Source organism: Chinchilla lanigera, unplaced genomic scaffold, assembly GCF_000276665.1.
Source record: "Chinchilla lanigera isolate Chin_1 unplaced genomic scaffold, ChiLan1.0 scaffold00028, whole genome shotgun sequence".
NCBI lineage: Eukaryota > Metazoa > Chordata > Mammalia > Rodentia > Chinchillidae > Chinchilla > Chinchilla lanigera.
The window spans coordinates 3827144-3851637 of record NW_004955429.1 but is presented as its reverse complement, the minus strand read 5'-3'; the positions used below and the strand labels follow the sequence as shown (position 1 = coordinate 3851637).

At 34.9% G+C, this 24494-nt stretch overlaps 1 protein-coding gene across 1 annotated transcript in view; it reads left to right on the top strand.

Moving 5' to 3' along the window:
• Gpr158 (G protein-coupled receptor 158) overlaps positions 1-24494 on the top strand; it is a 412097-nt gene that overhangs the window by 202223 nt on the left and 185380 nt on the right. The window contains exon 3 of the mRNA XM_005386897.1: positions 10947-11046. Coding sequence (XP_005386954.1) covers positions 10947-11046 — 100 coding nt within the window. The remainder of the gene's footprint in view (positions 1-10946; positions 11047-24494) is intronic.

Here is a 24494-nt window from a genome sequence, read left to right as displayed (position 1 = left end):
CTTGCCAGGCAGGCGCTTTTGCCGCTGAGCTAAATCCCCAGCCCAAGAAGTACTATTTTAAAAGTACTCTTTTAAAAATTTCTGAGTTTCTTAAAATTTTATCATAGGTATATTAAGAATCCAACAAAAAATTTCAATTTTAGTCTCATTTTTCTCTCTAGAGTTTTGTCTTCCTTGTCTTCAGATTTGAGTATTTTTGGAGCTCCAGACTTGATTTTTTTTCCTTCTCAGGTCTTTGAAAGTACTCAAACTTTGCTGACTCTGTTTCTTACTAGCTGATGTCTGTCCAGATTCTTAGCTGTTCCGTAATGCCTCCTTTGATGAAATGCTCTGATACAGAAATGCTGAGTGCAGAACTTCTATGTTCTTCTTTGCATTTGAGGGTCTGGTTTCTCAATTTTGTCTCCATTGGCAGCTTTCTGGCATGTCCTTAAAGTTTCATTTATTTTCTCTGCCTTCCTTCATCCCTTCTCCTATCCTTCTTTTCTTCTTTTATTTATTCTTCCTTCTTTCTTTTTTCTCCAGCTTGCTGAAAACTAGTTTTTAACAGCCAGAAACTAAGATTAGTTTTTTTCCTTCTTTCCCTCTTTTTAGTAATGTATATTGAGGGCCTGCTAAGCTTATTCATTTTCCCTGATTTTTAGTATTATATTTATTATAATATTACAAATTATGTGGTGTTTTGAGCAACAGACATTTTGAATATTTTGGAGCACAGTTGCTTGGTTGAAAGGTATATTCATCTTCAACTCTCTGAATGCTGCCAAGTCATTTTTCAAAGTGTGTGTACAAGAAACTTTAACTTTCTGTTATTTTAATTTTTATAGATAAGAATCTTTTCATATACACTATAAAAATTAACAGTAATTAAGAAAAAAATAAGGTAACTCTGGATAATTAATTGGAAATGATTAGGAGAATGCAAACTTGAGAACTGTGTAGAAAGCAGTTGTGCTAATACTGCTGGGAGATTATGGAGGCTTTTGTTAGTACTTCAACAAATTATGACTCTATCATAATGAAGGTTGGCAAAAAAGGTACTGATTTCACATCTATCTGCGAGGTAGACGTGACAGAAATTAGACAGTGACAGGAAAAGCAAATTGTTTCTAATTCAGGCACCTGCATGTGTCACTAATACACAGACAATCTTGACATTACCTGAAAGTTACAAAATGACAGAAAGTAGAGTAAGAATAAATATAAAACAGAGCCTTGGGAATTCCATTTGGCAAATCCAGGAAGAGGAGGTGTATCAGCTCAGTACTGAAAAGGAAGAAGGAAGGAATTAGGAGAAAAATTTGAAAAGTTGAGAATGGAAAAGCAAGGAAAGAAAGTGTTTCATGAAAGAGAAAATCATCAGCAGTGTTCAATTCTGCAGAAAGTTTAAAAAGATGGGAGCTAAAAGTTGGTGCTAGATTTTATGATGTAAGCACCCCTTATGCTTTTGTAATAGTTCATTGGAACAAGAGTAATGAGAACCATTTTGCTATGGTTTGATGAGTGAATGCAAGATAGGTAAATGGAGATAGTAATAAGTATAGATTAAACTGTGAAGAAGTGTGAGCAGTAATTGGAGATAAATTTAGGATTAAGGGAAATTTGTTTTTGCTAGTAGTATTTGTATGATTGTGGTTTTTACATAGTTAATACAGAAAAATATTGCTAGGAAAAGGTGAATAAGAAATGGCATTATTACTATAGAATATCACTGGGGGTGTTAAGATTAGAGTTAAGGTTAGGGTTAGGGTTAGGGTTAGGGTTAGGGCTAGGGCTAAGGTTAGGATCCAAAGTTGATGGATTGATTAGCTTCCAAGGTGAGGAACGACAAAGTTTCTATTTTACCAGGAAGTCAGATACAGATTTACGGAGATTTGATGGTTTGCTCAAAGGAAGTTGAGACAGCTTTTGTGTTGTAGCTTTTAGTTACATTTAAAAATATTTAAATTCATCTGAACTCAATGATGTTATTCATATTAATTTCTGTTCTACTTGCAGCATTTGGTAGTTGCAGCATTTGGTAGTTTTAAGACAATGATTTTAGAAATATGGCCTTAAGATGAATTGCTGAGAAGCAAAGCACACATGAAATTTCTGTTGTGAATATGGCAGAACACCTTAATTGCAGGTTTGGTTTTGCTTTTCTGCTTGTGGGGTTTACATCACTGACAGCCAGACCATAACTTTGTTTTTTGTTGCTGCAGCAAATAGGGCACAACAGGATTCAGGAGTCAATCTCTAAATTAAACCCAGAATGAAAATCGGGGTGTCCCCAATGCTTATGAACTGTGACTAACGGGAGGATGAGGTGTCCAAGGTAGAGCACAGATGAATCATAGCAGGCGAGTAGGCTAGTGAAAGGATGTGTTTCATTTTAAAAAGTATTGAACGTATTAAGAATTTCCATCTATCAAGCCTCTGGAGCTGTGTCTGTAGGAGGATCTAGAAAATTAGGCTTGCTCACTGTGAGATGCAATTCTGACATTTCCCTGAGTCAGTTGCAGCCCCCACAGAGCATCTTGCCTACATGTCAGGGTGAAGTCTGTAGACGTGTAATGTGTCTGTGCCAGATGCCGTGTTGCTATCCCTGAGCCCTGTTTTGCGAGAGCTGGCTCCACTGACTATAATATTTTGGAAATGAATAATAGAAAACAGTTTCTAAAAGTTGAACCATATCATAAGAGAAAACACTTCCCCACCACCACGAACTCTGCCCCAGTTGAGTGGGTTTTTCCAGCTACTGAATGATAGAGATGATATGTAATTCTTTTTCCTCCCAGGTGAAATACTGAATTATCTGTTATTCATGAATTCTTGTTTTCCTGGAAGATAGTTGGATGAAATTTGTGGGTGATGTGTACCCTGTCAATGCCTGGAGGACTTCTAGATTCCCTCTCTTTGAAAGTTTTCCTTTTGTTTTAATAAACTTGCCAATCGTTATAGGGAGGAAGACTGGATATTAATAATAACTCATCTGTTTTAGTACCAAGTTCCCCCACCCCATCCCTAAATTGGCAGATTTTACATTTTACAGTATCTCTTTCCAAGTTACAAAGGAATACAAATAAATAAATAAATGAAAACTGCTGTCTTTTTAAAATCTAGAAGACTGGGGTCCTACTCTGTCTCCCCAGCCTCAGGCTTCTCATTCTTCTTTATGCTTCTATGGAGTTGCTATCCCATTTCTGAATAAAGGTTAGTAAAGTCAAGATAGCAGGGAAATTTCTGGAATTAGGTAGTCTTCTGTCAAGTCGGAAAAGAGCAATTATTCATCACCAAAGGAAAAAGGACGTGGCAAAATGGACTGGGATAAAAAGCCCTTAGATCCAACTACTGTGCTTGCTCAGTTTGATCTGGGACTGAGTGTCGAAACACAGGCCAACTGATTCCCTTGTGACACCCAGGGGCTGCTGGTTTCGGAGAATTCATGTGGAAAAGAAACTCTTCACTCATGTGCTCCGAAGCAGAGACTCATTTCCTAAGATCTAAGTTGGGGAGTTCGGCAGGAGGAAAGGAGAAATTTATTTTTCAAATCCACAATAGGTAGAGGGTTTAATAGCATTTCTTAAAATACGTTCCATATATACATTTTAAAATTAATAGCCTTCACCCATATCATTAATAAGCCAGTCAAATGACCCATCTAGAATAGAATGCTACTTGAAATCAAACAATACAAAACAGTCTTGGAACAATCAAAGCAGATTTTACATTCACCATGATCTTGAGTTAGCTCCCAATTTATGGAAGACAGTTCCATGTGTTCATCCTTCCTAGAGTCCTCAAGCGCAGTCATTACTGACTTTGGAGTAGGGTCCCTGGGGCAGAATCCTGGCATTCTCAATTATGGGAGGTAGGGTTTTGGCAAGTTACTTTAGCAGTCTGCACCTCAATCTTCTCATCTTTAAAATGAAAATAGTAACAAAATAGATACAGGGTAAATTTCAACTTAGGTACACTTAGAACAGTGTCTACCATAAGTAAACACTCCATAGGTTTAACTCTGTTGTTTTGTTTAACTTCATTTTTTATTATCTGCTTATAATATACTGATGATTTAATTTCCAGATACATAAATAATTATGATCATAACTTAGGTTTGGAAAAACCACATGTAGAGGAAAAGTCAGTATTTTAAGATTAAAATGTGATAGTTGGTAGCTCAAACTAAAGAAATAAAAAACACAAAAATTTAACATAAGAACTCAAAAATTAGAATAGTCTGGACTAGTTGAGAAAATAGTCATAAAACTCAGGAGTCCAGGGTATTATTGTGTTTCAGTACAATCGACTCCCTATTGTTCAAAGTAATGATTCTGACTCCTGAACAACATTAAATTCTGTGCAGAGTGTTCAGTTCAGAAAAGTCAGAAAATGTTTTACATTTTAGGAAGATTCCAAAACAAAACAGAAACGAGAAAGCTATTTAAGGTCCATTTCTGGAGGATTTTACATCACATAAATTTTATTGTATTTATATTTTTTTGCCTCTTTCTTTTAATCTAAATTAATTTTTCTTCAGAATTGTATGTAAATGTGATTCTTAGGCACAGATATTTCTGTTAAATGCTAATATGCCTTCCCCTATGCATATCTTATTTTAACTTTTATTTTCACCATTCCATTGTTCAATAATAATTTCATGCAAAATCTTCATGACTGTGAAGGTGACCTGGGTTTACTCTGAATTATGTTTACCAGCAATGGGCAATCTATGAAATGTGAGATGAATTATATATCAGCCAATTTCAATATGAGCTGTAATGTCTGCATACACATTTTTGTGGAAGAAAGATCACTTTATTCCAAACTCTCTTTAAAAGCTGTTTAATTGCAGTAAATAAATTTACTATTCTAACTACTTAAGCTCAATATTGTAACTATATTGAGAGTAAGAGTTTGCATCTGAAATGTCCTCCAAAAGCCCATGTGTTAAAGCCTTGGCCCTCTGCCTAGGGAGCTACCGGGAGGAGGGGACCCCTTAAGGGGATGCTTAGGAGAGAATCTGAGGTCATTGGGGATGTGCACTTGAAGCGGGTACTGGGACGCAGGCCCTTCATCTTTCTTTGCTTCCTGGCCATCATGAGGTGTGCAGCCTCCTTTGCCACATGCTCCAGCTATGCCGTACTGTGCTGTCACAGCCCCAAAGCAATGTAGCCAAGCGACTGTGGTCTGAGACCTCTGAAACATGGAGCCAAAACAAACCTTTCCCACTTTAAGTTGTACATAGTAGGTTTTTTTTTCACAGCAGTAGAAATCATATTGTTGTATAACAAACCCCCAGAATATATTTAACTTGTATAATCAAAACCATAACTATTACACAACTTCTCATTTCTCTTTCCTGCAGCCCCTGACAACCATTGTTCTTCTTAGGTATTTCTACAAGTTTTCTTTAGCTAGCACATAAAAGTAGAATCTTATAGTATTTGCTTTTTTTGTAGCTGATTTATTCCACTTAGCATAATGTTTGCATCTGAAACATCTCCTTAATGTTCAACCATGTTGTAGCAAATCATAGCATTTCTTCCTTTTATTTTTAACTATCATCTATCTATCATCTATCTGTCATCTGTCTATTGTCTATTATCTATCAGATCTCTCTATCTATCTATCTATCTATCATCTATCATCTGTCTACCTACCTACCTATCTATCCATCCATCCTTGAGTTTTTAAGACAAGCTCTGTTATATTGTTCATACTGGCCTTGAACTCACTGTGTATCCCAGACTGGCTTGAACATCACTCAGACTCCTCCTACATCGGCCTCCTGGGTGCTGGGATTACAAGTGTGTGCCACCACATCCAGTTGATTTCCTCTCTTTAAGTCTTAACAATATTCCATTTGCCTCTAGTATACCACATTTTGTTTATTTTATTCATCTAACGATGGATGTTGTGTTACACTTCTTGACTATTGCAAATAGTGTTGCTATGAATATGGATTTGCAAATCACTCTTCAAGATTCTACTTTTAATTCTTTTGGGCATATACCCAGACTTGGGATTGCAGGGCAATATGATAATTATATTTTTAATGTTTAAAGGAACTTTCATGTATTTTTCTACAGTGGCTACACTATTTTGTATTTCCAAGAACAGTGCACAAGGATTCAACTTCTCCACATCCTAAGCACTTTTTTTGTACCAGGAATCAAACTCAGGGCCTCACACTTGCCAGGCAGGTGTGCCACTGAGCTACATCCGTGGCCCCATTTTTTTTTATAAAGACCTTTCTAATGGTGTGGGATGATTCCAAGCTGTGGTTTTCATTTGCACTTCTCATATGATCAGTAATGCTGAATATTTGCATGTGTTTTTTGATCATTTTTACTTCTTCTTGGGTGAAATCTATAAATATTTTTCATATTATTTCATTGGATTGTTTGTGAGAAATGTTTTTGTCATTGAATTGTAGGAATTCTTTATGTATTCTTTATGTTAGCTCATTATCAAATGCATGATTTGAAAATATTTTGTCACATTTTTTCTGTAGTTTTCTTTGAGGCAAATAAATTTTTAGGTTTGATAAAGTACTATTTTCTGTTTTGAGTTGATTATAATTTGAGTTGATTATAATTTTGGTATCATGTCCGAAGGATTATTCCCAAATCAGATATCATGAAATTTTTCCACATTTTCCTTCTAGAAGTTTTGTAGTTTGGGGTCTTGTGTTTAGGTCTTAATCATTTACATTTTTTTAAATATGGTGTTAGGGGAAGGTTCAACTTCCTTCTTTTACCTGTAGAAAAGTGCAAAGCTGGATACAGTTTTCCCAACCTCAGTTATTACAAGATGGGCCTATCACCATCAAATGGTCTTGGTGCTCTTTTAGAAGGTCACATTATATGCCAGAATTTAGTTCAGTGTTTTCATTCTATTCCATTGAACTGTATGTCTGTCTTTATGCCAGCTCTTTTGGTGATCATAGCCTTGAAATATGTTTGAAAATAAAGAAGTATGATGCCTCTAACTTCATTCTTATTTTTTAAGACTATTTTGGATCTTTGGAGTAATTGAAATACCATTTTTTTTTTAAATTTTAAAAACTAACTACCTACAATGACTCTGTAGACCACTTTAGATATTTTAAACATTTGAATTTATTAAGACTTCCAATCTACTATTCTGGTGAACACTAGATGTCATTCCGTTTATTTCCTTTTCTTTAATTTCTTTCAGCAGTGCTTTATAGTTTTTAGTGTATAATTCTTTCACCCTCATCATTGCTTTGTTCCTAGTTATTTTTTTTCTTTTCAATATTATTTGATATTGGATTGTTTTTAAATTTTTCCTTTCAGCTTGTTCATTGGCAGCATACAAAAACAGCTAATTTTTATTTGTTTTTTAAATGTTTAATGGACTTCTCCATTGAGGCCAGCAAATTCTGGGCGAGCATTTTAGTCAGGTTTTCAATCACTGATTTAATTTCTTTACTTGTTATAAGTCTCTTTAAGTTTTAGAAAAAAGTTCTTCATAATTCAGTCTTTGTAGATTTTATGTTTCTGGGAGTTTATTCATTTTACTCTGAACTCTGGATCATGTCTTACCTATTTAGATCTAGTCTTCTTCCAGGAACCTAGATTTGATTATAGATTCTCAACACCACTCCTTAGAAAATTTTTGCTGAAGACTTGATAAGGTTCATCAAAAAAGGCATACAATGTTACAAGCAGCGTCTTCACTCTTCACAGCATGTAACATAGGTTATTCATGAAACAGCTACCCTCATAGAGAAGTCTGCTTTTCCCATCTCCACCTTATTTGACTTCTATGAAAATATAGGAGCAAGATTTAGAGTTAAGTATCTAAAGTGAAGAACTTAAATGAATGTTAGAGTAAAATTTTAAGAGATTTTTTCCAGTAGTGAGGATTTATGTTTATATTCTAAATTCCAATGTATAAATGTAGCTCTTCCGGCCCATAAGTGAAATATCAGTTAAGTACTCACCATACTTTTAGTAACTTTTAAAAACTAGATTGACTGTACTAATTTGCTACTTTTGAAAATACATTGTTTTGATTGGGAGATAACAGAGATTGTCTAGCTAGGGAATGGTGGTGGAAGACATAGTAGAACTACGGCAAGTTGGATGCAAATTTATAATTCTCAATAGAAAGGTAAGCCAACATCACTTCTCACTCTAAGACAAACAGTAGTTGACTCGTAGACCTCGGCATCACAGAGCTGGAGTGAGTACAGCAGGGAGATATACTTTTACAGATTTTAACTCACTGAAAGTTTTTCTTTCCTCTGAGATGGAGATAATTTAAGAAACCAACAAAAGTCTTAAGGTAACTAAGAGTTCATGTTGGTGTATTTTAACAGGAATCATTTCCTTTTAAATGCAGAGGACTTTTTATTTGGCAATATTTCTGTAATCAACTAGAATTTTTTAACCTTCAGTTTTATGTCAGCTCTACAGCTAACTTATTAGCTGAGAGATACTTTTATTTTCAGCTTTACCCCAAGCATTTAAAATTCTCAACTGAGTCACTGTCACAGTATTGAGTCATATCATCAGGAAATTAGTGCTATTTTAATGAATAGCATTAACCTTCAAATTCCAGTGGAAAAAATGAAGCCTTGGTTTCTAGGTCTTAGTTTACTTGGGTAAATCCTTGCTGGGTGAATGTTTAATAGATTTAACACAACAAATTTCAGATGTTATGTTCAGAGTGTCAGAGGTAGTTAATGAAGCAATGATGATATCTCACTAAGTTGGTTTTCATTTTTCCTTTTTCACCTAACATTTTAGCACTGGAGGGTGACCAGTGTTGCAGCCAGATTATTCTCATGTATTTCGTCTTATTTCATCAGTGCTGAGAGGCATTCTTTTAGTGATTTAGTCTCGTCTGATCTCACAGCTTTATTAGTCAATGTTTATGCTGATGATTTTAAAATTATATAGCTTAGACATTTCTCCTAAAGTATATACTAGTTTTTCTACTTCCTACTTGATATCTAGAATTAAATTTCAAATAGGTACTTCCACAGATAACATTTACAGAGCTAAACTTCTGGTCTTTCCCTCAATCCACTCTACCTAGGGCCTTTCCCAGGGCAACTACGGTACATTCTTAGGTTTTTAGAGGTCAAAAAATTTGGGATAATCCTTTGTTTAGGATCAAGTAGGTACTTCCACGGATAACATTTACAAAGCTAAACTTCTGGTCTTTCCCCTCAATCTACTCTATCTAGGGCCTTTCCCAGGGCAGCTATGCTACATTCTTAGGATTTTAGAGGTCAAAAGATTTGGGATCAACCTTTGTATAAGGTTTTCCTCTTATACCCTTTATTTAACCCATTGGGAAACCTTGGGAGATCTGTATTCTTCAGACAAGATCTGAATTTCTCTGGATGAATGTTCTCATAAATTAAGAAGAAGAGGGGGAGGTTAGAGTGATTTAGAGAAAAAAACCAAATTTGCCTAGTTAGGAAGTGATAAAATCACAATTCTAATCTACATTTTCTGACAGGCCACAAATAATATATGGTATTCTTTTTATAATACTAATACTATTTCAAAGTAAATGTTATAACTGCTCTTTTATTTATGTAGTTTAGAAGTATAAGTTGACTGGTTTTATAACTAATATATATTGTGTCAATTAGATTTTGTAGGAAATCTTTAGGCACATGGCACTTCTTCATAAATACTTGTCAACTCAGTTGAATTGAGTAGTATTTGTCTGCCTTTTTATTTTGCACTAGGTTAAGAACTATGCTTTTAATTGCAAGGTATAAGAAGATATATGTAGCATTAAAAACAAAAGCTATGTCTAGTGCATGTTTAATTAAAGGGGGGAATACTTATGAAATAAAATACTCAAGAAAGTAATTTAGAATTCTCTTCTTCAAAAATTTTTGGTTCTACTTTAGAATATGTATTGGCTTGCATTATGTTATATAGTTTCCATATTTATTAGACTTTTTATTATTGATGTTGATGTCTATCATTTATGTTTAGATTGTAAAATTATTGTTCAGCTTATTTGTTTTTCTCTCCCTTGAGTTTGAGGAACATCTTACAATTGCAATCTATTAAATTTTAAATTTGTACAATAAAAATACAGAAGTTTGGATCTTAATAGAGAGATATTAGAAAAGAAATTTCAGAGCTGATTAGATTCTGAAAATACTCATTTTATGATGTAGTGCTCATACTTTAGTAGAAGTTATTACTTACTTCTGTAAAGGAATATAGCAACACTGAAGAATACTGAGCTCAGTTTTATTTCAGTTAAGTGATAGACTTGAAAAAAGACAAAATTACATTTTCAGGAGAAGTTTATTGTCTATTGAATTGATATACTCAGAAACTGATCATTGTCTTTCTTCTCTTTATGCATATGTAGAACATTTATCTTTGAAACAACTTTTAGATACAAAGCCTTTGAGATCATTAATTCGTCTATGTTTTTCTTTTATATTTGCATTTTAAATTTACTTGCTTCATTCCAGTAATTTGTGTTATTTAGGTCCAAGTACAAAAATTGATGAATATTTAATTTCCGTATCCCAACTTCTGTGTATTTACCTGCCTACCTTTGCTTTGGCTGAAATGTTTAGTATGGAATGAATTTTAAAGTATTTTTTTAAGTTTTGGAACTATTTCTTAAAGAAACAAGATGATGTGTGCAGCATTAAAAACAAAAATTATCTCTAGTAATTATTCTCTGTGGCATCTGAATGAGTTAAAGATGTATGGCAACTGTAGCTGTAATGTCGTATATTTAGAAAAAAAAAAAAAACTCAATTTGGTACTTCAAAAAAAAGTGTCTGTTGGCAAACAAACCTAAAATAGAAGTTCAAAAAAGAGATATTTTATTTCTGGAAAATGTGTTAGTTCTGTTACCATGTGCAGTGATGGATATCTGTGAGTCTTCATGCTGTGAAAGAAACTATGATCAACTATAGTGCTGTCTTTTCTTTTTTATAGTGTATGCCAATTAAAGGCCTAGGATTTGTACTTGGAGCCTATGAGTGCATTTGCAAAGCAGGATTCTATCACCCTCGAGTCTTAGTGAGCAACTTTCACAGTAAGTCCTCTGTTTCTGGGCATATATATGTATACATGTAGCATATACCATTATTAATCATTTAGATTTTCTTTTAACTTTGTTAGAGGTATTTGGGTAAATCTCCACCAGCTTGGCATTCTTTCCTCAGTTGAGGAGCTTTACTTTTGGTTTGTCATTTACAGTGCTCTGGGGTACCACAAAAATATTTGCTTATATTTAGGTACATTTTAGTTTTCTAAACATTGTAAAACCTGAAAATACAGTCCCTACTAGGTAAGACCAATTGGGATTTAGTTATTGAGAGATATTAGCACAGAAAGTTCCTAAAACTAATTTTACCTGTTAGTTTATTTACCAAATTGTTCAAATGTTAGTTTCTATGTGTTGTGAGTACCTTATAGCACAGTAAGGGATGTGAAGAGATAAGGCAACAAACAGATATTGTGTTTCTAGTGCATGGTTTATTCACACAGCAAATGCTTATTCTGTAATGCACACACAAACAGGTATAAGGTTCAACCTGAGACACTCTTGTGAATGTGGGACCGTATAGAGTCCAAGTCACTCAATGAGCAGGGGTTCAGGGCGAGTTCAAGGCAGGGTGGGAGGCCAAACTGTTCCAGCTGAAGTCCTGCATAATCTTTGTCCCTTGTTGGAGATGGTGTGTCTGATTTGCAATTCTGCAGTGCTTTTTAGTATGTGGTGTTTATGGTCATGGCCACCCATCTTATCTTTTGCTCCAGCTGTGGTGCTTGGGTCATCTCTTCTTGGCTGTAACAGATGAGCTTCTTGGAGCACTGCTGTGTTAGAGTTCTTAGAATTCTTTGCCCGGCCTGCCAGAATGCCGTGATGTTACTGTGCCCTTGATATAACCAATGCTGTGTTCATCACACTACTGTATGCAGCCTCCGCACAGAGTGAGCAGCTTAAAGCAGCAAAATGTGTGGTCAGATGGTTTCCATTGTTCAGGTTTCTCATCGAGGATGAGCCGATTTCCCTGCTCACAGTCTCATCAAGGTGCACCTGGGATGTGATTGTTTCTTAGACTCAGATTACTCTTCAAAGGACTTTCAAGCTATTGAAAGTACTTATCTCCTTGCAACTGCAGGTCTTTCTGGCTAGATGTCTGCCCGGGTTCCCTCAATTCCTAAAAGTTCCAGCAAGGCCCTGCCACATGACCTTCTGACAAAAAAGCTGTTTACTTACCCAAAGCTACTGGGTGGACCTCCCTGGATGGCTAAGGCAGTCTTATACAAGAAAATGCAATCATGGGAGTGGCTATCCTATCACTTTGCTATCTAATGTCACCTATGCAAAGGACAGAATGTTTTGCTAGGTCGATCTACAGTTTGTATCCCAGAATCTAAACTTGTTCACCTGATTATATTATTCCTATTCCAGAAAACATTAGTGTTGCAATTGAAATACTGCAATTTACTCTCCTTGTAAAGAATGCTGTGTTACTATTTTGGCTTGTAGTCACTTATTAGATACTTCAACAAGAAGGAATGCAGTGTCTTAAAAGGGGGTAGTTTCATGGGAAATTAGGTTTTTGAGTTTTTAAACTGGGGTACATGTCTCCTTATATAGTTATATAATAATGTTTTCCAACTCTATTATTGGTACACATAGAAATTTATATCTCCAGTAGGGATAAGTCAAAAAATACATTGAGATTGACACCTGCATGTCTTCTTCTTGAAATTTTGGGGTGACATGTATAGGTTTATTGATAGACTTTTACCTTCCTCTCTCGGAAAACACTGTTCTGAGTCTTGAGACTTTTAACATTTAATTTCTAGGTTCTGAAAGTGAGGAACATTTTTGTCTCTCTTCAATCATATATTTCAGAGTTCAGCCTTTGTGCTGAGTAATAGTTATAAGCGGAATTTTAAGATTACCTCCACGATTCTCCTGCACACATACTGCATAGTCCCCTCTTCTTAACTGAGGGTGGGACGGGGGAGTCCAATGGGACAGTCACTCCCTTGCCCAGGGCTATGTTGAAGTGACGCACCCTCTTGTATGATATGACTCCTTTGGTAGCTGATGGAGGGAGAGACAGGAAGAAGGAGAAATACAGGGAAAGTGAAAAGTTGATTGATTGATTGATTGGTCGATGGATTCATGTGCTGCCTAGGAACTTCAGCATGGCAAACCTCACGGATAGCCAGCAAGCAAACAGGGACCTCTGTTCCACAACTGCAGGGAGATAAATTCTTGCAGTAGCCTAACCAAAGTCTTGGTTCCAACTTTGTGAGACCTTCAGCAGAGAATCCGGTTACACTATGTCTAGAAATCTGATCAACAGAAATAGGGAATAGGAAATGGACATACTAAGCTCCTGAATGTCTAGTAATTTATTTTGTAACCACAGGAAACATCACTGCCAATGATAACAATATACTTTCAAGAAAATTCTGCTTTTCGATGTGTGTGTGTATGTGTATGTGTGTGTGTGTACCAAACCATGGAAATACCGGAACTACTTTAGCATTCTTCACATTCATGGTCCACACATAACATATGATTCAACTTTGAAAGACTAAGGGACTATGTTTTAGCTTATGTTCTGTGAAGGTATTTTGTATCTGGTTTACCCACATTTGTTCTCAGCTCCCACTATGTGACTGAAATAAAACATCTAAATATTGTGGAACCAAAGAATGACTATGCCATTTGCTTATAACACCACCAGGAGAAACTGGTTAACCTTTAACAACTTATCTTTATTTAATTTGCACACTCCTACTTTCTTCCTTATTTTAAAAACTAGTGGTTTTTTACTGGACCTACTCACTTAGAAAAGGCTGCTTTTCTGCATTAGTCTAACTTCCATCTCATACACATGCAACCATGGAAAAGAGGCCATAGTTTTCATAGTTATTTTCTTGACCTCAGCACATACTTAACCATGGCTGACCTTCCTCAGTGATAGAGCAGGAAGCTATCTACTATTGTGATTGGAAGCCAGTAATGTGTCCTTTGACCAATTATATTTTTCCTGATACCCTTTTCAGGTAGCATGAAAATCCAACATTAATCACTCCTTGTCTAAAGAAAGTACAACAACTTAACCAGTGGTATGAGCTATAATTCACCATGAGGATCATCAACCAAGAGCTATAAAAATTTGTATATTTTCTGGCTTTTTATTAGAATGTATTTCATATCTTTGTGTTTTAATTTGTTAAGTCTTAGTATCCTGGAAGATTATATTGGCAGTTTTTTGATACTTTCTTAAAGGGTGTTTGAGAAGTAAAAAATGGCCATATGTATCTCTGAGGCCAAGGGTAAAGAAGGCATTGGAGACCCAGAATAGGAGATAACATATGTAAAACTGCTTGTATAGCCCATGGTATATAATCAGTATATAATAGATGTAGTTAAATAACTAAATATATATAGACATTGTATATGAACATTATATATAATTGATATATGATTTTGAAATATATAATTTATTATTCTATATTTATCATTATATTCATAGTGTAATCATCAATTATAAATGTTCATATATATATATAATTATACATGAAAAGATAAAATCCTTATGTCTCATTGGTCCTTAGTTCTCTATCCAAATATTTTATTCCTTTAGGGTAACTGGTGACTTAATCTAGAACTTTTAGAGAATGAATTCTCCATGTGTCAGAAGGAAGACTGGACAGAAAAGGTCTGCAGCAACCAGAGCTGCTTTGAGAAGGGCAACAGGAAGAAATAACACTTAGAAGCTACGAGGTAACAGGAAGAATTTGGTTAGTTGCCTAATAGGGAGAGTGAGACATAGATAACAGAAGCATTGCACTGCAAAGATAATATTTCACTTAATTTATAGTTTTAAACCTAGAAGAACCCCAATTTCCACCATCTCTTATAGAGTTGTCTCCCCTTTAGAAAGCAGAGCTAAAATGTAAAGCAAATGGTGTGATTTGAAATTGTGCTGACAGCCAGGAGACCTTGTTCCTGGCATCTCTCTTGAAATTGGTAGTCATATGGGAGCTAATAGGATCTGACATCTGGAGAGTAGCAGAATTTCAAAATAACCAAGTACAGATGTATAGCTGTCTCCTCAAATTCAGGTTGTTCACTTCCAGGTTGGTGAAATACGAGCTTGTGACAATCTCATCTTCCTCAGATTTATCTATCTGAGTATGAATTCTGACTTCAATTAAACCTCCTTTCTGTTTTATGTGGACAGACTTCCAGCCTTGTAGTCTTATTTCTTTTGTCTTTTGGATTGACTTCAGCTTGTTTATATTTCCAGTTAAATCCCAAGTTACAAATGAGTTGTAGCTAAAAATGACAATTCCTACTTTGCCGACTCCAGTGCTATTGATATGAAAGACGTACAGTTAAGGAAAAATGGATAAAAATAATTAGGTACTTTTAGAAAGCACTCTTGTTTTTTTCTTCGCTTCTTGAAAGAAGTACAGTTTAGAGATATTGAGCTCCAGGGCAAATGTTAGGCAGGGCTAACGTGTGTGGCAGGAGCAAGGACAGGTATATAGGTCTTATTCTTCTTGTCAGGCGTAGGTCTTATTCTCTTGCTGCCTCCTCCTTCATGGCTAGAGAGCTGAAGATATTTGGCTTTCCATAGATAGCATGGAAAGAAGGAAGGGAGGGAGGAAGGAAAGAAGGAAGGAAGGAAGGAAAGGAGGAAGGAAGGGAGGAAGGAAGGAAGGAAGGAAGGAAGGAAGGAAGGAAGGAAGGAAGGAAGGAAGGAAAGAAAGAAGGAAGAGAGGAAAGGAAGGAAGAAAGGGAAGGAGGAGGGAGGAGGAAGAAACAAGAGAAGGTGGGAGGGAGGAAAATTACTAAATTTTAATACAGCTGTAGCAGAATTTTCCACCTGATTCCCCATGCTTATATTTTTGTATCATTAGCCCAATTTTCAATTTTTGTATTTTCTTTCATTAGTCCTGTTTAAAGTGACTAAAGCCCTATTGCTAAGTATCTGGGAGATGGTATTAATTACAAGAGGAAGCATTTCCAAGACTGCTAGTGCACTTGAAGACAGTTGTATTTATTTTTTATCACATTGTATAACATGCTGAGCCACTCTCCTTGCTACTCTCAGAGCAAATTCTCTACACCTAGTGAAATATAATAGTTAAGCCCATCATCTTTGAAATAAGTTTTAGCTTTGAATCCTGGCTCAACTGCTACTGCAATATCACTTAAATTATTTAATTTCCCTAAGCTTCATGCATATCATATGTAAAATTGAGATAATATCATCTCTTCTATAGAATTTTCATCAGAATTAAGTGATGTAGTGAATATATAGTTCTAATTAGTACTTGGCACATAGCAAATAATTATATTTGCCAAAGTTATTTGGAAGTTTGTGATTACTTCCTCATGTGTTCTTCTCATTTTTATTCTTTTAAGCTAGTCTTTGTTCCACCAACCAGGAAGGGAACATGTTTCCAGGTTCCAGATTTTTCCAAATCACCCTTTCCTACAAAGATGCTTTGCTCTGAGGTTTAATTTTTCTACCCAATTCTTCCTTCCATACTGGCCGAAATCTTTCCTTATTAGACTTTTTCTTTCCTTTCTCTGTTTATTTTGTTTACATTATTTTACTGTGTTAGATTGCTATGCAGAAATTTGCTTGTGTTAATAAGCAGTCATCTTCTCCCAAGTATTAAAAAACCTCCAGCCGGGAATTTGAGCATCATTTTCAAATTAGCTCAATACGGTAGACCAGAATATCAGAATGTTTGTTTATTACTATGTTAATTCTATTTTCCCTGCATGGTGGAATTATATGCAAGTTTTATGTATTTGTTTCTTTGTTTTTTCTTGTAAAGATGTATTATTAGCATAATAAAACCATAAAGCTCTAAAAGTAATATACTATATCATTTGGAACATATTTATACATAACCATTTTTTGCTCAGGTGTGTTTAAAATTATAAAAATTCAAATTTAGTCAACTGTGACTGGAAACAAGATAGATGAATACTCCCTATGTGTTTTCCCACATGCTACCTGTGATTTATGAAGAAAAATACAACCCTTAGTAAGGAAACGTGGCATACCACTTTCCTAAAGTAATCAAAGTTAACATTTTCACTTGTTGGGAGAAACTCCTACCTTGTACCTCCTGATAAGATGTACTAAGAAGGACACAGCATTGCATTTATGGTATTCCTGCCAAAAATTAAATTCGAGTCAGGTCCTCAAATCACCTGACTCTAAACATGAGGAAACATTGGTCAAATCCAAAATAAGGGTGCTCTTATAAAATCATTAACTTGTACTGCCCTAACCTGACAGGGTAAAAAATGACCAAGAAATGCTGAATAACTGTTCTAGGTCAGAGACTAGAAACATGGTAGCCAAGTCTAATGCATGATTTTGGATGGAGAAAAATAGCTGCAAAGATATTATTGTGACAATTGAAGAAAATTTAATGTAGATTGTGCACAATAGATGATAATGTATCAGTATTAAATTTCTGAATTTGGTAATTAAAATGTGATTTTGTATGAGGATATCCTTTTCTGAGCTTACACAAACTGAAGTGTTTATGGATAAAGAGGCACTCTTCTCCAACCTACTCTCAAAGATTTATTCCACAGGTAAACAGTACACATATAAGATTATAAACATCTGCTTATCAAGAGTATACGTATGATAAATACAGCAGAATATAAGTACTTACTGATGCTTGGTAAAACATATATGAAATTTCTTTGTACTATTTTTGTAGCTTTTCTGTAAATTTTAAATTATATCAAAACTAATAGTTACCCAATAATCTAATTTTCAGAGCACCACCTATGTTTCAGTTTAACGGACTGAGTTTTTTCAACAGTTTTAGCATTGGTAGATTAACAGACCTCTGATTTGGAGCAAAAGTGCACTTTAAAAAGTGAGTTCACTGCTATCTAAAGGACATGGCTTGAAATATTTATTTTTATTATAAACTATCATGTTCTTATTTTTAAAACTTTGGATGGTACATAGAAGTAGAATTTGAAAAGTCATTCCAAAGTTCATTGTTCACTTAATTCTTTTCAGTTTGTAGTTTCTGTATGAAATATGATCTTATAAATGATATTAGGTTGAATTTCATTACAATACATTGGGTAAATGTATTATGGTTTATGTACCCATTCTGAAATATATATCTATATATCTATATATAGAGAGAGAGAGAGAAAGAGAGAGGTTGATTTTATGTTTTGTTGTCAAAATGACAAAATTAAGTCAAGTAAGTAGATTAACATAGAGTTCATAGATTGTTACAACTTGTTCTGGAAGGCTTGTATTTACAGATGAATATTTTAGAGTCCTCAAATAGTGTACACATTCTACTGTAACCTTTTCAGAAAATTTTTCTCTATAGTTTTGCTCAAATTAGTGTGCTTATATCGATACAAGAAACTAACAGTTTGCTGTTGGTATAGCTAATAGTTTTCTAAGTTTACCAGTTGTATTTGAGAAATATTTGTTTGATCTGAAAGGTCCAAGAATGTTCATACTTTAACAGACAAGCATGCATTTCAAGTTGCTCAGAACTGAGATTTCTGAATCAAATTATCATTCAGCATGGTTTCAACACATATTTACCCACACATGACAAACCTTTACATTTATGATTATAAAAACTTAATATTCTTATTACATTTTTAGTTTATTTGTAGCATCCTGAGAAATATAGTTTTGAATAAATTCTTAGGTATACACGAGCAGAGAGCATGAAGAATCATGTACTGAGTTAAATCTTAATTTCAAAAAATGTCTCATTACAGATCAACTACTTTACCCTTTTGGGAGAGCACTTTCATCATTAGTAATTATTTCCTGAGTATCCCATATTTATACAATATTGCATTAGGTACAGAGTATGTACACAGATACATGAAGTCACCACCACAGTGAATACAAAATTTTAAATTAGTATAAAATTAAGACCGTTTAGTAGATATTATAGTTTGGGTCAAAAATGTCCCCCAAAAGGCTATTATTCAGTGATAGGGCTTTGTGTAGGTGATTTGATGTGCAGATGCCAACCTCATCAATGAATTAATTCATTAGTGAGTACAGGGACCTCGCTGGAGATGGTATGTCATGGAAGACATAACCTGGGAGGGTATATCTTTCTTTATTTTAAAGAGAATTTTAAAAGAACAATAGCAAAATGCCAATAACATCGACAAAAACAAAACAAAACAAGAAGAATAACAGTGATACAGGGTTTCAGAACAAAATGATAGGGATTGACTGTGGTTGTTGTATTACATATTTTTATCTTCATTGAGGTTGGTCAGATTACCAAATGTAAGAATGCAAGATTAGTCAGACCATTAAAGAGAATAAAAATAACAACAAAACACTTATAAGTGATAGAGTTTTACCAAACTAGATGATAGGAGTTCAACAATTGTTGTTATATTGCATATTATTGTTATATTGCATATTGTTGTTATATTGCAACAATTGTTGTTATATTGCATATTGTTGTCTTCAAATTAGTTGTTCATATTACCAGATAAAAGCATGCAAAATTGGTCAAAAAATAAATAAAAATAAATAAATAATTAAACATTAACTTTAAATTCTTTTCAATAAACCACCAGGCATCAGCAGTACAGTTATCCCAGCTGTCCTTCTGTATACACATATATTTTCCCTTCCTTCCTTCTTTCCTTTCCTCCTTTCCCTCATCCCAATTGTTTCCTCTTTTGAGCAATTTTTTTCCCTTTCGCAGCATCTATTATACATTTTGGGTTTTTTTTGTTTTTTTTTTTTTCTCCGGTACCAGGAACCGAACTCACGACCTTGCGCTTGCCAGGCAGGCGCTTTGCCGCTGAGCTAAATCCCCAGCTCCTCGTATACATTTTGAGTTCCACTTACTCTTTCATGTTCTTACACTAGGGACACAACACAATGTCTACACATGTGGGTCCAATTTATTTCACTTATGATCATGGTGTCTATTTGCATCCATTTATCTATAAAAGTCTCAAGTTTATCTTTTTTTATAGATGAGTACTATTCCATTGTATAAAAATACCACATCGTTTTTTATCCATTCCTCAGTTGATGGGCATGTGAGTTGTTTCCAAGAATTAGCCATGACAAATTGGGCTGCTATAAACATATGTGCACATATATCGCTGTGGTATGATGTTTTTAATTCATCTGGGAAAATACCTAGTAGGGGGGAATAGCTGGGTTAAGTGGGACCGCTAATGCTAGTTTTGTGAGGAATCTCCACGCTGATTTCCACAGTGGTTTCTCCAGTCTACACTCCCACCAGCAGTGGAGAAGGGTTCCTTTCTCCCCATAGCCCCTCCAGCATGGGAAGGTATATCTTTATGTGGCCCCTAACTTCTCTTTTTGTTTCCTGGCTGCCACGAATTTAGCTTGTTTCCTCTCCCACACCCTTCTGCCATGGTGCTTCTACACTAACCCCAGCCCTAAAGCGATGGAGCCAGTTTACTGGTGCCCCAAAAACTCTGAGATCTTGTGCCAAAATAAATCTTTCTGTCTTAAGGGGTTTGCTCCTAAGTATTTTTTCATAGAGATGGAAAGATGACTACCACAGTAGTTTAACAACAAGCCCATTATTATTATTTAGAAAAGTATCATTTCTGAACACTGCATATATTCCCTTGTCTTCAAGAATTTCAGCATAAACTGATAAAACTTTTTGGAGCTCTAAAACAATTTAATAGTGCTTTGAGTCCTGTAGAAAACACTCAGTGTAAACAGCTCCAATTTTGGTTACCTTTTTGAGCTTTAGACGCCATTTCTGACTTTTAGTTTTTCTTTCTCTTTTAGCACGTTTTTCTCCTTATAGTATCTCACTATTTTTGATAATCAGATGATGAAAAAAGGAAGTTCTTAAGATAGCATTTCACTGTTTGCCATTTTCCAGTGTTCTTGAGAAACTTTTGAGCATAGAAGAATAAAGTGTGATTATAATTTATTTTCTGACAATTTGTCCTTTATTCATGGATACTGAAACAGTCATCTAACCAACATAATTTGGTATTGCTCGTATCAGAAAATGGTTGGGAGATATATTCAATCTCTAACTTTATACCTAACTGCTATTGTTTCAGTAGCCACAATACCTTTACTTATTATTTCATTTTTACTCAAAGAAGACAGTGTAATGCATAGGCTTTTTCTCTTACATGGCCTGTACTATGATTGGATTTTATGGTCCAATGTATTCTTTTGTAATTTTAATCTTGATGGGATGATGAAAATATAAAACCACTGTCATATTTTTAGAGAGTTCATAGTTTAATTGTGTACAGTTTGTAGATCTATGGAACTGTGGAATTAAGTAAAGTAGAACCACACAGACCAGTAAGGAGAACTGAAAGGGCTTGGACCCTCAGGAAGAGAATTGCACAGAGAGAACCAATCAGCCATTGAAAGTTTTCTGTGATGGTGTCAGTCACAGGGCCGTAGGTTAGTGCAGAAAATAGTGTGGAAGAACATTTAAATTCAGCTTTGGACTATAAAGGTGGGCTCTTTAACAGACTTCCTGAGTTTCATCCGTTTCAGAATTCTACCTCCCGTTATCCATTTCAGAGTTAAATATATCTAAGTGACTTCTATTCCCCAGTAACTCAGAATTGGGGGACATTGCAATCACTCTGAACACGATTTACATGAATAAAACCTACATTAATGTAGAGAGGGCCAAAATTAGAAAAATGAATAATCACCTTTTGTTAGAGGAAGAAATATATTTCTATCATAGTGCAGGAATCATATCTAAGTCCAATTAGAGAATAAAATTTTCTAGTAAGAGACAGAAGACAAAAGAGCCAATTTTTGTTAATTTTGTTTTTAATCTGTACATAGAAATTTTGAAAAGAATGTGTACTTTATTTCCTTTCTTTCCACAGTATTGAAAATTCAACCTAGGGGCATGGTAAGCAAGTGCTCTGCCATCAAACTGTGTCCTCTGTCTTTTTAATTTTTTTTTTTTTTTATTTTGTGCCAGGGTCTTGCTAAACTGCCCAACCTGGGCTCAAACTTGCCATTCTCCTGCCTTATTCTCCCAAGTACCTGGAATTACAGGTGTGTGCCACTGTGCCTGGCTACATCCCATTTTCTTCCTGTAAAATGTTTACTGTACATCATAACTTTAAAAATCAAGGTTTTTATTATACTACTATTTGAAATAAGTGATTTATTTTGGTTATCTGTTTACTTTAAAAGTTACCACAAAAGAAAGATATATGCTTTATTTTTAGATTTTATATATTCTGCATATTCTACTTTTAAATGCAGAAGAAATTTTTAAAATGATAGGATATATCTCATACAGAGGAAATAATAACCACACTTAAAAATGTTTGGAAAATTGCAGAATGGCTTATGGGTCTTTGACAATATTCTAAAATATCAGCTGTTGAATCTGGCCAGTGTTTTCCCATTTTATCACTAATATGAAATTAAGATTATTCCTTTGGTGATGGTGTAAGTTTATTGGACCTCCAGATTTTGAAACCCTACTTGACTAGTTCCACCAGACCAGGTATTAAAGTATCTTTCTATACAGCTATGAAGTTAAAATCTACACAGCAAAGAGTGAATCAGAGCTGCTTAACTGAGAGCAATTCATTTTAAAACTTGGTCAAGATAAAGTATTGCAAAGGAAAGAAAAAGGACCAACCACAAGAATAAACTCCTTCTGCAGAGTAAATTGCTTTGTCTATGTATAGGAAAGTACTTAACTTCATGATTACAGTGATCGAATAGGTCCCAAACTTGGTCACCTTATGTCCAGGGCATGGACAGCATGTTTTTTAAATACAGGGGGTACCATTCAAACTGTATTTTACATGTATAGTGTCAAGTCACCTTTGGAATATAGAAGCTATGATTATGCTTTTAATGTTCCGCATCATACACTTTTGACTCACCTTAGATATAAACTGCAGCCTGTGGTAGTAGACAATTTAGTTGGCTGTTGTTATCCCGTCCAAGGGCTCACAGAATTTCTTTCCTTTTCTGCCTCAAGGCTTTCTTGGATGCTCCTTGAGCTTGCTGAAACCTTGCCCAGGAAAGCTGGGAAATTGAAGTCCTCTGGAACATCTGTCAAAGAGTGAGATAGGTATTTGATGAATAAATGTTCTGCCACCCATCCTTTAAAGAGAAAACTTTGGGAAGCATTGTATGAAGGTGTTAGAAGATTTTTGGGAAGATTGATTCACCCACTTTTCAGACTGGTATCCTGCTCAGCAATCCAACATTTATTTCCTTTTATTCTTCTTTGTCTCACTCTAGCTGAACTGCCCATTCCTGCTTTGGATATCACCTCCCAAATTCATACCTTAGGTTCTGCTTTGGAAAGACCAAAACCAAGATAGCAGCTATAGTACTTTGATGGTAGCAAATCGCAGTTCAATCATGAGTAAATACCTTCCATTAAAGTTTCTGCAAAAGAAAGGAAAAGGAAAAAAATATATATCATATATATGATAGCTAAATTAGTTATACTTTCAATTTCTCTTACTTCATTGAAAACAAAGGTTTGTGCTTATGTTGTTTGATCAGTTTTTCATACTTGTATTTTATAACCTGAACAATTACTTTGAAGATGATAATACGCAATGTATTAACCACTGTTACTCTCCTATTATTTTATTTTGAAATTTTGTATTTTTTTTTTACTTTTTCCCTTTAAAATAAAAAACTGAATTTCTGTATTTACACTTACAGAGAAGATAATATAATACCTCCTTTGATATATGAGGCGGGGTGAGGGACAGTTTTGGTTGACTAAGGATTTTGTTTAACATTGATATTGGATGGCCATCACTGTCTTTTCTCTCTATACTCATTCTCTTAGTGATCTCATCTGGTGTCCTGGCTCTACATACTATCTAAATGCCCATAACTTCTAAGTATTTATACTTAGAAGATCTTTCTCTTAACACCAGACTTATATATCAGGATGATTTTTTTACATCATCACTTGGATCTCTAAGACACACCCTCACACTGACACATCTAGATTGAATTTATGATCTTTTCCACAACCTTCTTTCTCCCCATCTTTGATGATGGCAACTTCACCTTTCTATTGTTCATGCTGAACATCCTAAAGACACAGTTCATGCTATTCCTTCTTTCTCATGCTATGGCCATCGTACCCATGATTTTTGTTGACTCCACCTTTAAACTTTATCTGGCTCCAGTCAGTTTTAAAAATTGCTACACTGTGCTTCCAGCCACCATGAGGTCTTAACTGGATTCCTACAATAGCTTTCCACTTTCTTTCCTGCCTCTATGCTTGACCTTTACAATGTATTGTCTGTACAACCATAACACTCCTTTAACAGCATCGAGCATATCAAGTTACTCCTCTACCCCAAACTTCACCATGTCTCCCTGTTTTACTGAAGGTAGAGTCCACATCCATATAGTGGCCTACAGCACTTTGAATGGTCTGTCCCTGCTCTTTCTTTCTTTCTTT